Source organism: Cetorhinus maximus, chromosome 14 (assembly GCF_964194155.1).
Source record: "Cetorhinus maximus chromosome 14, sCetMax3.hap1.1, whole genome shotgun sequence".
Classification (NCBI taxonomy): Eukaryota; Metazoa; Chordata; class Chondrichthyes; order Lamniformes; family Cetorhinidae; genus Cetorhinus; species Cetorhinus maximus.
The window spans coordinates 102,261,976-102,279,834 of record NC_135892.1 but is presented as its reverse complement, the minus strand read 5'-3'; the positions used below and the strand labels follow the sequence as shown (position 1 = coordinate 102,279,834).

The 17,859-nt window shown below is 43.0% G+C and overlaps 1 protein-coding gene across 1 annotated transcript in view; it reads right to left on the bottom strand.

The window, feature by feature from the left end:
* sdccag8 (SHH signaling and ciliogenesis regulator sdccag8) overlaps positions 1 to 12,002 on the bottom strand; it is a 416,860-nt gene extending 404,858 nt beyond the window's left edge. The window contains exons 1-2 of the mRNA XM_078557369.1: positions 11,742 to 12,002; positions 5,892 to 6,068 (exon numbers count right to left, since the gene is read on the bottom strand). Coding sequence (XP_078413495.1) covers positions 5,892 to 6,068; positions 11,742 to 11,805 — 241 coding nt within the window. The 5' untranslated portion in view covers positions 11,806 to 12,002. The remainder of the gene's footprint in view (positions 1 to 5,891; positions 6,069 to 11,741) is intronic.
* Positions 12,003 to 17,859: the final 5,857 nt, after the last annotated feature.

Here is a 17,859-nt window from a genome sequence, read left to right as displayed (position 1 = left end):
CCTTTTTGGTCCCTAATCTGCCCTTCTCCTCCTTTTACCACCCTTTCAATGTTTATATGCCTATAGAAGACTTTGGGATTCCCCTTTATGTTGGCTGCCAGTCTTTGTCATAATCCTGCCTTGTTTCTTTATTTGCTTTTTCACTTCCCCTCTGAACCTTCTAAATTCAACCTAGTTCTCCATTGTAGTATCCAACTGATATGAGTCATAAGCATACTTTGTCTTCATCTTAATCTTTATCTCTTTTGTCATCCAGAGAGCTCTGGATTTGTTTACCCAACCTTTCTCTTTTGAGTGAATATACCTTGATTATGCCCAAATTATCTACCTTTTTTTTGAAGGTAACCTATTGCTCAGCTACCATTTTTCCTGCCAACCTTAGATTCCAATTTATTCAGCCCAGATCCATTCTTAAATAGAAACAAAAAATGCTGGAGAAACTCAGCAGGTCTAGCAGCATCTGTGGGGAGAGAAACAGATTTAAAGTTTCGAGTCTGTATGACTTCTTCAGAGCTAAAGAGAAGTAGAAATGTGATGGATTTTATACTGTTTAAGGGGGGGATGGAGCAGGTGGGGCAAGATAGAAGATCAGGGTAAGCGGGAGCTAAGGAGAGATTGACAAAGGCGTCATGGACACAAGACAAAGGGAGTGTTAACAGTAGTGATAAAGACTAAAGAAAGTGCTGAAAGTGAGATAAAGGTAAGAGCAGAATGCGTTAATAGCTCAATAGGGATCAGTGCTGTGAAAGCACAACATAGAAACCAGTGACAGATGGCCCTGTGGGGGAGAGGATGTGTGTGTGTGTGTGTGTGTGTGTGTGTGTGTGGGGGGGGGGGGGGGGGGGGGGGGGGTGGCGGGGGTGGCAGGCAGGTGGTGTTGGGGAAAAGGGTTTAAAAAATAAATTAAATAAATAATGAAAATAAAAATTAAAATAAAAAAAAAACCAAAAAAAAAAAAAATTGGATTTAAAAAGGTGTTGAAACGGCAAGCAACAAGGTGGCCTGGGTCATGTTTGCAGACTGAGCCATGTTTGCAGACTGAGCGAAGGTGTTCCACAAAGCAATCACCCAGCCTGCGTTCAGTCTCCCCAGTGTAGAGGGGGTCACATTGGGAACAGCGAATACAGTAGACCAAATTGAAAGAGGTGCGAGTGGAGCCCATTACCTCATTAAAGTCAGCTTTCCCCCAGTTAATTATTCTTACACTGAATTGTTCTTTGTCCTTTTCCCTAGCCAACCGGAATCTTATGATACAATGATCACTGTCCTCTAAATGGTCTCCTCCTGATATTTGACCCACTTGGCCCACCTCATTCCCAAAAATCAGGCAAGCAGTGCCTCCCTTCTTGTTGGACTGGAAATACATTGCTGTAGAAAATTTTTGTAAACACACTCTAGGAACACTTATCCCTCTCTGTCCTTTACACTACTACTACCCCAGTCTATATTCAGATAATTAAAGTCTCCCATTGTAATTACTTCATAATTCTTGTACCTTTCTGTAATTTCCTTGCAAATATGTTCCTCTACATCCTTTCCACTAGTTGATGGCCTACAGACTACACCGAGCAATGAAATTTCACATTTTTTGTTCCTTAGCTCTAACCAAATAGATTCTGTCCTTTACCCCTCTGAGATATCCTGTCTCTTCAGCACTGCAATGTTCTCTTGAAGCTGCGGGGTGACTGCATCTATAAATGCGCTATCCACAAAGCTCTCAACCTCATGCATGCACCAAAGTGACACCAGCTGCTGCTCAAGTTCCAAAACTCAAGGAGCTCAAGCTGCTGCAACTGATGACACTTCCTGCACAAATGGTTATCCACAATATGGGAAGCATCCTGGACCTCCCACATAGCACGGGATATGCACTCTAGAGGTTGGAGCAGCCCTGCTATTCTTCTATCTGGTAGTTAATAACCTTGTCCCTCCTTCCCCTTTTCTTTCTTTCCTATCATTCCTGAACTTTTAATATCCAGACATATTTAACAAGCAGTCCTGCCCTTCTTCGAGCCAGGTCTCTGTTATAGCCACAACATTATATTTCCAAATGTCAATCTGCACCTGTAAGTCACCAATCTTATTAACCATACATTCACATAGTTGCACATTAATCCAGATTTAGACTTTATTACTTTTTCCTTTGTTCTGACCCCACCTATTAACTTACTATTCCTTACTCAAGTGCTATCCATCACTTCCAGTATTCTGTGCACCTTGGTATTCTTCTCTGATAATTTCTCCTGGTTCCCATGCCCTTGCCAAGTTAGTTTAAACCCTCCCCATTTGCACTAGGAAATCGCTCTGCAAGAAACTCAGTCCTGGCTCCATTTAGCTGCAACCCGTCTGGCCTGTACAGGTCCCATCTCCCCCAGAGCCAGTCCCAATTTCCCAAGAATCTAAAGCCCTCCCTCTTGCGTATCTCTCCAGCCACGCAATCATCTGCTTCGTCCTCCTATTTTTATACACACTTGCATGTGGTACTGCGAGTAACCTGGATGATACTACTTTTCAGGTCCTGATTGCTGACTGCAGGTCCACAACCCACTTTCTGCCTATGTCATTCATACCAATGTGTACTATGAATACTAGCTGTTCACCCTTTCTCATGAGGGTGCTCTGGAGTACCAGGGAGGCAACACACCATCCTGAATTCACATCTGTGGCCACAGAAAATGCCTGTCCATTCCCCTGACTATCAAATCACCTATCACCATTGCTCTTCCAGTCTTCCTTGTATCCCCCTGTACAGTTGAGTCACCTGTGGTGCCACTGACTTGGCTTTGGCTGCAGTCCCCACATGAACCATCATTCTCATCTGTATTCAGGACTGAATACTGGTTGGAGAGTGGGGTGCTTGCAGGGGACTCAGGGACAACCTGCCTGTTTCTACTTGATTGTCTGGTGGTCACCCATTCCCTCTCTCCCTGCATAGTCTTATGCTGCAGGATGACTGCATCTATAAATGTATTATCTACAAAGCTCTCAACCTCATGCATGCACTGCAGTGAGACCAGCTGCAGCTCAAGTTCCAAAACCCAGAGCTCAAGCTGCTGCAACTGGCGACACTTCCTGCACAAATGGTTACTCAGGACACGAGAAGTATCCTGGAGTTTTCACATTGCACAGGATGTGTACTCTAGAGGTTGGAGCAGCCTTGCAATTCCTCTATCTGGTAGTTAATAACCTTGCTACTGCTAATAAACCTTTACTAATAATAATAAACCTTACTAATACTGATAAACCCTAATAATACTTAATATACCTTACTAGCAGGAATAAACCTTACTTTAAAAAAAAGACTCACCAGTTTATTCCTTTGTTTAGACAAGATAAATAGGAAATACTTGCTAGTCAATCACCTACCTGCTTCCCTGTGATGTCACACCTCGATTTTTCTTTCTGAACACACAGACTGGCTCCTGGTGGCAGCGGATACCTCGCTCAGCTCTCGCTATTTCCTTTCACCAAGTCTAACTTTGGTGAAAGGAAAAGCAATAACAATACTCACCAGCCAATCAACTCATAACTTTCCAGTGAGGTCACAGTTTGTTTTTGTTTCCTTCTCTCTCACTTTGGTGCTGCTGACCTGCTTCACACTCCTTCCAGTCTCTTCACAATGATTTTCACCTGCTTCACATAGCTCCCCAGTTATGGAGAACCTTTATAAAACACTGGTTTAGCCACAATTGGAGTATTGCTTCCCATTCTGGGCACCACACTTCAAGGAGGATGTGAAGGCTATAAGAGAAGGTGCAGAAAAAAATTGATGAAAATGGTTCCAAGGATGAGGGACCTTGAGTTATGTGAAGAGGTTGGAGAACCTGTGGCTGTTCTCCTTAAAGGAGAGAAAGCTGAGAGTAGATTTGATAGAGGTGTTCAATATCATGAGAGGTCTTGACAGAGTACATGGAGAGAAACTGTTCCCATTGGAAGAAGGGTCAAGCACCAGAAGACACTGCTTTAAGTTATTATGAAAAGAACCTAATGGCAACATGACGAATAACTTTTTGTGCAGCAAGCAGGGCTATGGGCTGGGTGCAGGAAGGTGGAATTAGAAAGGGCACCTGGGTGTCCTCGGGCTGGCATGGACAAGATGGGCCGAATGGCCTCCTTCAGTGTTGTTACTTTTCTATGGTTCTATGGTTTCTATGGAGTGGTTAGGATCTGAAATGCACTGCCCCCGAGTATGCGGAGGAGGCAGATTCAATTGTGGCTTTCGAAAGAGTTTTGGAAAAGCACATGAAGGTCGAAGGGGAAAAGGCAGGGGAGTGGGACTAGCTCAGTTGCTCTTGCAGAGAGCCTGCACAGACACCACAGGCTGAATGGTCTACTTCTGTGCTGTAACCATTCTGTGATTGTATGACATACATGAACTTCAAAGTACACTAAAAGGCAACGTCCTGGGGCTGCTATTTACCATAAATTTAACTCGACCAGCCATGTAAATACCGTGACTAAAGCAGCAGGTCGGAGGCTGGGAATTCTGCAGAGAGTTACTCACCTCTTGACTCCCCTCAGCCTGAGCATCATCTACAAGGCACAAGTCAGAAGTGTGATGGAACACTCTAAACTTGCCCGAATGAGTGCAGTTTCAATGATACTCATGAAGCTTGACATCATCCAGGGTAAAGCAGCCTGCTTGATCAGCACCCCATCCACCACCTTAACCATTCACTCCCTTCAGCACCAGCACACGATGGCTGCATTGTGTACTGTCTACAAGATGCACTGCAGCAACTTGCCAAGTCTCCTAAAATAGCACCTTCCAAACCCACAACCTCTACCACCTGGAAGGACAAGAACAGTAGATGCATGGTAACACTACCATCTGCAAGTTCCCCATCAAGCCACAAACCATGACTTGAAATTATATTGATGTTTCGTTGTCACTGGGTCAAAAATCTGGAATTCCCTTCCTAACAACATACTTCCACACGGACTACAGCAGTTCAAGAAGGTGACTCACCGCTGCCTTCTAAAAGGCAATTAGGGATGAGCAACAAATGCTGGCCTTGTCAGTGAAGCTCACATCCCTTGAACCATAAAAATAAAAAGGAAAGTAAAACTTTTTAAAAACAGTAACAAAAATATCAGTTTAACTGTCCCAGCAACAGACCCTTGTAAAACTTGCACACATGGAAGCATAACTGTTGCTGCTAGGCACTGTTACAGGCAGTAACTACAATCCACCCCAAAGACATATCTCAGTCCACAAAAACAAATTATAAAGAGGTAGACAATAATTCCACAAAAGAACAAAGCTTCAAGCTCAAAGCTAAAACTTGAGTTCAGACAAGAGAAACAAACTCTGTGACAAGTGAAGAGGGCACTCAATAGAGTGCATACCTCCAACACAATGTGTTTGCTCAATGTTATTACAATTACACAGCTCTTACTTGAGGTTTTTTCCTGTCTATTTGATGCTTTATAACTTAAAACTGAAAAAACTCTTTTTATTAAGAGTTTCCGTCTCACTGAGGAGACTTCAGGCAAACCCACATCCAACAACCTGCTCTAAAAACTCTACTCAATTTTGACAGCTGTGACAAATTCCATCATAGCCTCAAACAATTCTCAATATTGCAAAACAAACAATACCATTCTAAATTTAAAAACCCACAATATTCAAAAAAAAAGAGTCAATTCACCCTCCCTCTCAATGTTAATGAATCCTTTAAAAAACATTCCAGGATCCAGATCCATATCTTGCCATAAACCAATCAGTTCTTCCTTGGCCAATACCCTATCTATATATCAAGTTTCACTGAAATCCATCTATTAGTTTTTGTGGTATATTTTTACAGGCAAACAGACTAACAAACATGGTTGAAAACATTACTTCATCCCACCTTTAACAACAGAGTTAATAAACATTAATCAGTGGTCACCTGCATGACTGTGTTGTAGCTCTTGCCATGCCACTTCACCATGACTTTCTCTCCTCCCTGGGGGACTTATTGATTTTGGCTGGACAGTGTCATCCACTGGAGATGGTTCAGAGTATTCTGTCTGGTGTTTTTCTTCTAGAGTACATTTCAGCTTCTGGATACTTTTGTTAGCTCTTTCTGCAAGCAATGGTAGCAAAATGGTAATTTAAGAAAGACAGAACGGACAAATAGACATGATCTGCAAAATATCTTTATGATCACTTCCATTTACAAATAAAGAAAACGCGTTTGCAAATTATGAAAGGACTTTGCTCTTCTGTCACTATTCTTCATCATACCATGGTGAGCGTGTAAATTCAAATGTTGAAAAAAAAGATGAGTTTATATAATAGTAGTCAACAACAACTTGCATTTAAGTGTGATAAGAACATAAGAACTCGGAGCAGGAGTAGGCAATTCAGCCCCTCAAGCCTGCCCCGCCATTCAATATGATCATGGCTGATCTCATTTTGGCCTCAACTCCAATTTCCCTCCCTCTCTCCATAACCTTTCAAACCATTACAAAATCTGTCTATCTCCTCAAATTTATTCAGTGTCCCGGCATCCACTGCACTCTGAGGTAGTGAATTCCATAGGCTCACAACCCTTTGAGAAAAGTAATGACTATTAATGATAAGACAGTCGGATTCTGTCTTTATTCTGACAAGAACAACTTGTATTTCAATAGCACATATGCACATATGAATTAGTAGCAGGAATAGGCCATTTGGTCCCTCAAGCCTGCTCCACTATTCAATAAGATCATGACTGATCTGATTGTGACCTCAACTCCACATCCCCACCTACTCCGGATATCCTTTGACTCCCTTGTTAGTCAAGAATTTATCTCTGCCTTAAGAATATTCAATGACCTTGCCTCCACCGCTCCCCAGGGAATAAGAGTTCCAAAGAATCATGATCCCCTTGAGAGAAAAAAATTTCTCCTCATCTCCATCTTAAATGGGAAACTCCTTATTTTTAAACTGTGTCCGCTAATTCTAGACTCTCCCACAAGAGGAAACATCTTTTCAGTATCCACCCTAAGTCCCCTCAGGATCTTACATGTTTCAGTAAGATCACCTCTCATTCTTCTAAACTCCAATGGATACAGGCCCAACCTGTCCAACCTCTCCTCAGCAGACAAGTCCTTCATCTCAGGTATCAGCTGAGTGAAACTTCTCTGAACTGCTTGGAATGCATTTATATCTTTTCTTAAATAAGACAACCATAACTGTGCACAGCACTCTAGATGTGGTCTCACCAACGCCCTGTACAACTGTAGCAAAACATCCCAACTTCTATATTCCATTCCCCTTGCAATATACAACAACATTTCCTTTGCCTTCCTATTCACTTGCTGCGCCTGCATGCTAACTTTTTGTGATTCATGTACCAGGACACCCAGATCCCTTTATACCTCAGAGTTCTGCAGGTTCTCTCCGTTTAAATAACATGCTGCTTTCCATTCCTCCTGCCAAAGTGGACAAGTTCACATTTTTCCACATTATACTTAATCTGCCAAATTTTTGCCCACTCACTTAACCTATCTATGTCCCTATCTATGCCCTCTTCACAACTTACTTTCCTACCTATCTTTGTGTCATAAGCAAATTTAGCAACCATACCTTCGGTCCCTTCATCCAAGTTATTGATATAAATTCTAAATAGTTGAGGCCCTAGCACTGATCCCTGTGGCGCTCCACATCTTGCCAACCCAAAAATGACCTTTTATGCCTATTCTCTGCTTCCTATTAGTTAACCAATTCTCTATCCATGCTAATATGTTACCTCCCTATACCATGAGCTCTTATTTTGTGTAGTAACCTTCGATGTGGCAGCTTATCAAATGCCTTCTGGAAATCTAAGTACAGCACATCAACAGGTTTCCCTTTATTCACGTTGCTTGTTACTTCCTCAAAGAAATGCAAAAACATTAGTCAAAAATGATTTCCCTTTCACAAAGCCATGCTGACTCTGCTCAATTGCTTTGAGATTTCCTAAGTGACCTACTGAAACCTCTTTAATAATATAGATTCCAGCAATTTTCCTATGACAGATGTTAAGCTAAATGGCCTGTAGTTTCCTCCTTTCCATTTCCCTTCTTTCTTGATTAGAGGAGTCACATTTGCTATTTTCTAATCTGATGCGACCTTGCCACGATCGATGGAACTCTGGAAAACTAAAACAAATGCATCTATGCAATCCACTTTTTTTTAAAAAGACTTCAGGATGAAGTCCATCAGGGCCTGGGGATTTATCAACTTTTAGTTCCAATAATTTTCTTAGTACCCTTTCCCTGGTGACTGTAATTGTTTTTAGTTCCTCCCTCCCTTTCACTTCATGATTCACACTTATTTCTGGGATGTTATGTATATTCTCTACAGTGAAGACAAACCCAAAATACCTGTTCAATTCATCCACCATTTTCTTATTTCCCAATATTAATTCTCCAGGCTCAATCTCTAGAGGACCAAATGCTCACTTTAATTACTCTTTTTCTTTTCAAATACCTGTACAAAATCTTACTGTCTGTTTTTATATTTCTAGCTAGCTTTCTCTAGTACTCTAATTTCTCCCGCCTTCATAATCTTTTAGTCATTCCTTGTTGTTCTTTAAATTCTGTCCAATCTTCTGACCTACCATTCATCTTTGTGGAATAAAACGCTTTTTCTTTAATTTGGTACTATCTTTGACTTCCTTAGTTAGTCACGGATGGTGCATCCTTTTTGTAGAGTGTTTCTTTCTCTCTGGAATGGATCGTTTCAAAGTATTACATACGAAAATACGAATTAGGAGGAGTAGGCGACTCGAGCCTGCTTTGCCATTCAATAAGATCACGGCTGATCTGATTCTAACCTCAACCGCACATTCCTGCCTACTCCCGATATTCTTGATTAACAAGGGGGTGAAAGGTTCTATCTAGCTCTGCCTTAAAAATATTCAAAGACTCTGCTTCCATCTTCTTTTGAGGAAGAGAGTTCCAAAGGCTCACTACCCTCGGAGAGAAAAAATTTCTCATCTCTGTCTTAAATGAGTGATCCCTTATTTTTAAACGGTGACCCCTAATTCTAGATTCTCCCAAAAGAGGAAACATCGTCTCCACATCCACTCTGTCAAGACCCCTCAGAATCTTAAAAGGTTTCAATCAAGTCGCCTCTTACTCTTCTAAATTCCAATGGGTGCAAGCCTATCTCCAACCTTTCCTCATAAGACATCCTGCCCATTCCTGGTATTAGTCTAGTAAACCTTCTCCGAACTGCTTCTAACGCATTTACATCTTTCCTTAAATAAGGAGACCAGTACTGTATACAATACTTCAGATGTGGTCTCACCAGTGCCCCGTACAACTGAAGCATAACCTCCCTACTTTCGTAATCAATTCTCCTCACAATGAAGGATAACATTCTATTAGCTTTTCTAATGACTTGCTGTACCTGCACACCAGCCCTTTAGTGTTTCATGCACTAGGACACCCAAATCCTCCTACATTCCACTATCAATTTCCCAAACGCATTTTCTATAGGACCAATGCTCACTTTGTTAACTTTTTGCTAATTTAAATATCTAGAGAAACTCTTGCTATCCGTGTTTATATTACTAGCTAGCTTTCTCTCGTATTCTAATTTTTCCCTCCTTATTAATCATTTTGTCATTCTTTGCTGTTCTTTATATTCTGCCCAATCTTCTGACCTGCCACCGCCTGAAGTCTTCCCAATAGTTAATTGGAGGAAGTTCCTGCTCATCCAGTGCTGAATGTTGGACTAGCACTAATAAGTGGTGCCAACCATTAGCATTGCATACCAATAATCCATCTTGGGGGCACTGTCAGTTAGCTGACAAATATCAGCATGGATCAGATCCATTTCCTCTCAGTCCCACTCCTAGCACAATCTGGCTACTGTTCGAATGTGAATGGTGGGACAAAGGGAGAGAGGTGCTAGATAGGTACAGAAGACTAGGTGAAAAGTCAGACGTGAGATACAGGTTAAGCAAGTCGGTGACTACAGCAGCACTATGATGACAGTGAGGATTTACAAAGTGCAGTCGTAAACAACTTGGAATATAGTTTTTCCCAGGAACAGATATAGAAAGTTTTGGGATTGGAAAGCAATGGGGAGAAGTTGGAGGTGAGGAACACAGGGAGGCCACAGAGAATGGTGACATCAAAAGGAGAGCTCCAAATGAGAGTGGGAGAGCATTATGGATAAGGCACTCCTGGGTTGATGCAGTGGCTTGTTGGGCAGCTATTCTGTCATATAAATACAAGTTGTTTGTTAATGCACATTTTTGGAATTGCATTTTTATTTTTTTCTTTACTCCATTACCATCATTGTAAAATAACCCAAAATAGCTCAAATGAAATCAACTCGACATTTTTTCCCTGCAAAGCCACAATCTACATTGCGTACTCTGGATGATGAAACTATAAGGAGTACTGAAAGTGGTTGACAAACCATTACAAAAACAGAATTACCTGGAAAAACTCAGCAGGTCTGGCAGCATCAGCGGAGAAGAAAAGAGTTGAGGTTTCGAGTCCTCATGACCCTTCAACAGAACTGAGTAATATTAGGAGAGGGGTGAAATATAAGCTGGTTTAAGGTGGGGGGGGGGGGGGGGGTGGAGAATTTACCCTAACTTAGTCTACTGCATTCGTTGCTCCCAATGCGGTCTCCTCTACATTGGAGACACCAAATGTAAACTGGGTGACCGCTTTGCAGAACACCTGCGGTCTGTCCGCAAGACAGACCCAAACCTCCCTGTCGCTTGCCATTTTAACACTCCACCCTGCTCTCTTGCCCACATGTCTGTCCTTGGCTTGCTGCATTGTTCCAGTGAAGCCCAACGCAAACTGGAGGAACAGCACCTCATCTTCCGACTAAGCACTTTACAGCCTTCCGGACTGAATGTTGAATTCAACAACTTTAGATCTTGAACTCCCTCCTCCATCCCCACCCCCTTTCCATTTCTTCCCCCTCCCTTTTGTTTTTTCCAATAATTTATATAAATTTTTCTTTTCCCACCTATTTCCATTATTTTTAAATTTATACCTGTAATGCCCTGTCAGTCTTTCCACCCCACCCCCACTAGAGCTGTACCTTGAGTGTCCTGCCATCCATTCTTAATTAGCACATTCTCTTAGATAATATCACCACCTTCAACACCTCTTTGTTCCTTTGTCTGTGACAACTTTTGATTATCTGCTCCTATCACTGCTTGCTTGTCCCTACAACCACCACACCCCCCAACTTCTCACCCCCCACCTCCCCTTAAATCAGCTTATATTTCACCCCTCTCCTAATATTACTCAGTTCTGTTGAAGGGTCATGAGGACTCGAAACGTCAACTCTTTTCTTCTCCGCCGATGCTGCCAGACCTGCTGAGTTTTTCCAGGTAATTCTGTTTTTGTTTTGGATTTCCAGCATCCGCAGTAGTTTTTTGTTGACAAACCATTGTTGGGTTTCGTCCTGATACATATTTGTAAACAAATAGAAAAGTGGTAAAAGTTTATTTCTTATAAACAAAGTGATTTAATCACAGCACAGTAATTTCATTAAAATTCACATTCCAGTAGGTTTACCAGCTGAGCCGGTAGGAACTCCAGAAAATTCACCGGGCAAACTTTGATCTCTGCATGGTCAACACTTTGATGCAATGCGAATACACAAGATTTGTTTAATTCAACATGCAACTTATCAGCGCATAAAGATGCTCACTGCTCCCTGGAGACCGACCTCGGCCTTGCTTATCAGAGCCTTTTAACCGTCAGCTGTCTTCACTTACAAACGAGCCTTCCCCCATCAAGTCGCTCACCTCTCAAACCTTTCAAATACGTGTCCAAATCCTCCTCGACGTCGGACTCACAGGAGGTCTTCATGTGGTCGAATTAACAACGAAACGTTAAAAATACCTTTCAATCAAAAGAAAAATGTTTACAGTAAAACGGGTCGATAATTTAAAACGCTCTATACGGCTTTGGTTAAACTCCAGCGCCGCTGACAGGACGCCGCCCCTAGACCAATCGGCACCGATTTCAAATTAAACTTTCGGCTTCCTTTCACCATAGAGACATCCAGGTTCAGCCGACGGACGCATCGCCGCAGTGGATGCTGGGAATTGTAGTTCAGCGTGGGAGGGTACGCACATTTAATAAAATAGCGGACGCTGCCCGGCAGAACTACAATTCCCAGATATGCTTTCGAAGGGGTGGGACGCCCGGCACCATTTCCTCCCGCCCTCCCATCTGTTCTCGCGCCGACGTCGCGTGCTCTTCCCACCGGTGCCGACCAGCGCCGTTGGTGCCTTGACGTCACATAAACATTCAGGATTGGTCGGATGTCCTGTCAATCAAGAGAACGGTTCAAATCCCCCGCCCGTTGAGGGCTCTGCTTTTCTCCAGTGGTTGCCCCGCCCCCTCCCTCACGCCTCGCGCATGCGTCAATCGATCTCCCAGTCTTTACCCCACCCCGCCCCCATCCCCATCCCCATCAGCGCGGCGGCTATGTGGAATAACGTTATAGCCGAGCAACGGGAGGGTTGCTGATGTTTGTCAGAGCCTGGGCAAGGGCGGCTGCACTGCTAAGGTGAGTCCACCTCATACATCCACAGGGACAATTAATGGCTGTGGCTGAGCGCACCCTTTGAAGCAGGTTATAATATTTTTTAAAAAAAAATCAAAGAGCTGTTCCGAGGACTGTGTATGAAATGCCGCCGGCCTCGGTGGGGGCGGCGGGGGGAGCCAGCCAGCCGGTCAGCCGGCGGGCCGAGGGGTATCCGATATGGACGCGGCCGTCCCCGCAATCACCGATGACAGGTCCGCGCTCCGTTGACTTTTTAATTTGCTTCTCTTTCAAATTATGTTTTTTTGGATCCTCGACTTTCCTACCGTTTTTTTTCCATTGAGACGAAGGGATGTCAGGAAGGGAAAAGGCGTTTGAAGGGTTCAGATGGCGAACCGTTACTTTATTTTGCTTAACAGGACTGTTCTCCACCTACCCTTCGCCCCCGCCCCTTCCCCCCCCCCTCTCTAAATTTATTTATTATTCGTTCCTTTTTGTAAGCTGTGTGCAATCGGTCTGCTTGAATTTAGTCCAAAAGCTATGCCGAGCTTTGATTTTCTTTTGTATTTTCCTCCTCTCCTCCCTCAATTTAACGGGTTTTTAAATCAAGATTTTTTTTTGTGTGTGTGTGGTTAAATTTGCATAGTTTCCCGATAATCATATCAGGAGAGATCCGAAATGCAGAAACAGAAACCCGGTAAATTGCCATTGCATTGGCTTTTTTCTTGTTTTTTTTTTGTTGTTGTTGCCCCCCGAACAAAGGAAGCTTTGGGTTATACCACGGAATTCCGAGGGTCTGCATCAATGTTTTTTTTTGTCGACCATTCGGGGCATTGAATATCTGTAGAAACTCCAGGCTTTTTGATTTCAGCAGACGCATCCTAATCGGTGATCTTTTAACCGAATCCATTCGGATTGTTCGAAAAATACAGTCGTGCATTGATAGCATAGCTGGGTAGCGACTATTAGCACATTTCTGGCAGACTGCCAGCAATAGTAGGGACATGGCAAATGTTATGGAACAGATTTTTCGCCACTGTTATTTTGAAACATTGTAATTAGATCGTATTGTATTGAATTATTGGCCTTTATATTTAAAAAAAACACTCAAAAGTATTATACTGCATTAGAAACAGAGTACATTTCATCTACCAAATTCTTCAGAAACGTTTCACAGGAAATGTTTCCCCTTCCTGTGCGTTCCCGCTAAGGAATAGGATCACATGAAACTGGCTGGAGTGTTTCCTTTTCGGCTTTCATTTCAGCAATGTGTTCCTTTCCTGTGTGTGCCTTCTCTCGAGCCACTTTTCAAGTAGGCTGGGTCCCACTTATTTCAGTCAGGCGGACATCAGTATTTTTGACAGTGAAACAATGCATTATTGTGCCGGGTATTCAAAGGAAGGGGCAAGGAAAAAAACTTCAGTCATATAAAATGGAAGAAAAGTTAGAGGCCATGGTGGGACTCATTTTAGTATTTGATTTTTTGAGAGAAAAATTTAATTGGAATGTTACTAAAGATTTCTATCTGGAGCATAAGTTGTTGGATGGAACAGCCATTCGTTGACAGTGGTAATTGAAAATGATATGGACTCACCAATATGCATGTCAAAAATTGTCTTGAGCCACAAATAACCCAAGCTGCGGTAGCCTAGTCATTCAAGTCCAGTCAACTAAGTCTTAACTTGTTGATTTGTCCTGTTTGAATTTTGTAAACCCAAAGGTTTAGATAAAATGTTAAATTCTAAATTCAAATGCCAAGATCTGTTTGTATCAATAACTTGAAATGTATACAAATTCATATTTTCGTTTATTCATTCACCTAATGTGGGCATCATTGGCTAGGCCAGCATTTAATGCCCATCCTTAATTGCCCGTGAAAAGGTAGTGGTGAGCTGCCTTCTTGAACTGCTGCAGCCCATGTGGTATAGGGACAGCCACAGTGCTGTTGGAGAGGGAGTTTGAGGATTTTGACCCAGCTATAGTGAAGAAATGGCAATATATTTCCAAGTCAGAATGGTAAGTGGCTTGGAGGGGGATTTCCAGGTGGTGATGTTTCCATGTGTCCGCTACCCTTTTCCTTCTACTTGGTAGTGGTCGTGGGTTTGGAAGGTGCTGCCTAAGGAGGCTTGGTGAGTTCCTGCAGTGCATCTTGTAGATGGTGTACACTGCTGCCACTGTTCATTGGTGGTGGAGGGAGTGAATGTTTGTTGAAGGGGTGCCATTCAAGCGGGCTGCTTTGCCCTGGATGGTGTCAAGCTCTTGAATGTTGTGGGAGCTGCAGTTGTCCAGGCAAGTGGAGAGTATTCCATCACACTCCTGACTTGTGCCTTGTATATGGTGGACAAGCTTTGGGGAGTCAGGAGATGAGTTACTAACCGCCGGATTCCAAGCCTCTGACCTACTCTTGTAGCCACAATATTTATATGGCTAGTCCAGTTTAGTTTCTGGTCAATGGTAACCCCAGGATGTTGATAGTGGGGGGATTCAACGATGGTGATACCATTGAATGCCAAGAGGCAGTGGTTAGATTCTCTCTTGTTGGAGATGGTCATTGCCTGGCACTCTTGTGGCGTGATGTTACTTGCCACTTGTCAGCTCAAGCCTGGATATTGCCCAGGTCTTACTGCATTTGGACATGGACTGCTTCAGTACCTGAGGAGTTGCGAATGGTGCTGAAAATTGTGTAATCGGTGAACATCCCCACTTCTGACTTAATGATGGAAGGAAGGTCATTGACGAAGCAGCTGAAGATGGTTGAGACGATGTCACTACCCTGAGGAACTTATGCAGTGATGTCCTGGAACTGAGATGACTGACCTTCAACAACCACAACCATCTTCCTTTGTGCTAGGTGTGACTCAAACCAGCGGAGAGTTTTCCCTCTGATTTTCATCCACCCCAGTTTTGCCAGGGCTCCTTGATGCCACACTTAGTCAAATGCTGCCTTGATGTCAAGTCCAGTCACTCTCTCCTCACCTCTGGAGTTCCGCTGTTTTGTCCATGTTTGAACCAAGGCTGTAATGAGGTCAGAAGCTGAGTGGCCCTGGTGGAACCCAAACTAAACATCAGTGAACAGGTTACCGCTAAGCAAGTGCTGCTTGATAGCACCGTTGATGACCCCTTCCATCACTTTATCGATGATCAAGAGTGGACTGTTGGGGTGGTAATTGGCTGTGTTGGATTTTTCCTGTTTGTTGTGTACAGGACATACCTGGGCAATTTTCCACATTGCTGGGTAGATGACAGTGTTGTAGTTGTACTGGAACAGCTTGGCTAGGGGTGTGGCAAGTTCAGGGACACAAGTTTTCTGTACCATTGCTGGAATATTATCAGGGCCCATAGCCTTTGCAGTATCCATGGCCCTCAGCCACTTCTTGATATCACATGGAATGAATTGCACTGGCTTAAGACTGGCATCTCTGCTGTTGGAGATTTCCAGAGGAGGCCAAGGTGGATCATCCACTTGGCACTTCTGACATTGTTGCAAATGCTTCAGCCTTATTTTTTGCACTGATGTGCTGGGCTCCTCAATCATTGAGGATGGAGGTGTTTGTGGAACCACCTCCAGTGGGTTGTTTAATTGTCCACCACAATTCACGACTGGATGTGGCAGGACTGCAGAGCCTAGACCTGATCCACTGGAATTGCTTAGCTCTGTCTATCACTTGCTGCTTATGCCTGCAAGTAGCCCTCTGTTGTAGCTTCACCAGGTTGACACCTCATTTTTAGGTGTTCCTCGTGCTGCTCCTGGCATGCCCTCCTGCATTCTTCTTTGAACCAAGCTTGCTGGTAATGGTAGAGTGAGGGATATGCCAGGCCATGAGGTTACAGATTGTGGTTGAGTGCACTTCTGCTGCTGATGGCCCACAGCACCTCATGGTTGCCCAATCTTGAGTTGCTAGATCTGTTAGAAATCTATCCCACTTAGCACGGTCATAGTGGGCCACACAACACTATAGAGGGTATCCTCAATGGGAAGTCAGGACTTCGTCTCCACAAGGACTGCATGATGGACAGATGCATCAAGTGCGGCAGGCAGGTTGGTAAGGATGAGGTCAGGCATGTTTTCTCTCTTATAGGTTCCCTCACCACCTGCTAGTCAGCTAGTCTTGCAGCTATGTTCTTTAGGACTTCGCTAGCTTGGTACAGACCATTTAGGCTTTGTAGCGGTTTGACACAACTGAGTGGTTCGCAAGGCCGTTTCAGAGAGCATTTAAGAGTCAACCACTTTCCTGTGGGTCTGGAGTCACACGCAGGCCAGACCAGGTAAGGACGGCAGATTTCCTTCCCTAGTTTTTATGGCCTTTTAATTCCAGAGGCAATTCCAAGGGATTCGAACCCTGGTCCCCAGATTACTAGTGCAGTGACAATATCACTACGCCACCACCTCCCCTTAGTATCATGGATTGAAATATGAAATACAGCCTCAAGACTCTTGCTGTATGCAACTTTGTGGTCTGAGAAGACAAAAAGCTTGGGCATTCCCATTGTAAACCAGAGAATATCATGCACATTTAACAACATCTGCATAACAGAATAAGATCTAGTGCATTTTACTTCTTGCTCTAATTCTTTTTTGCTTTTTGTACTTCTAATACATTTAACGAATCCTTAGTTCAAAGTGGAGACTTTAAGTCACTATTGTTGCCCATTTTTAAGCCTGGATTTTAAATTTTTTGTTGTTATTGTTGACACAAAAACCAGGAGAAGGGGAACGCATAAAAAGTCAAAATCAGCGGAAAGAATGTTTGAGAAACAAGAAGATAAGAAATTTAAATTGGGAGACCAGGAATCCATGAGTGACCATCATTCAGATGAGACATTAAAATATTGACCCATCTGCCCCCTCAGGTGGACATAAAAGATCCATAACATGATTTCAAAGAAGGGCAGAGCGTTATTCCTGGTGATCTGGCCAACATTACATAAACAGGTCATTATCACATTTACTGTTTGTGGGAACTTACTGTGTGCAAATTGACTGCTGTGATTCCTACACAGGAATGACTTCATTGACGGTGAAGCACTTTCGGACATCCTGTTGTCATCAAAGATGCTATATAAATGCTAGACTTTCTTTTTGACCAGGTTCTGGAGTTGGAGAGGTTATGAGGAACTGAGTTTTTGGATAAACTGAAATGTACAAAGGGTGCAGGATGTGAAACCCACTAGGGGAGCATTGAAACTTTTGAGGTGACAAAGGTTTGGATGAGGATTTAAGTGGTGAATAGACTGAGGTAGCTTTTTGTTTTTATCTCTGTATATAATGTATCCATTTTATTAACCTAGTAACCATTATAAAGGCTCTTCAACATCTATGAGCATTATGTATGTGAAGTGACTGCATCTTCAAGTGTAATTTTTAGTCAGAA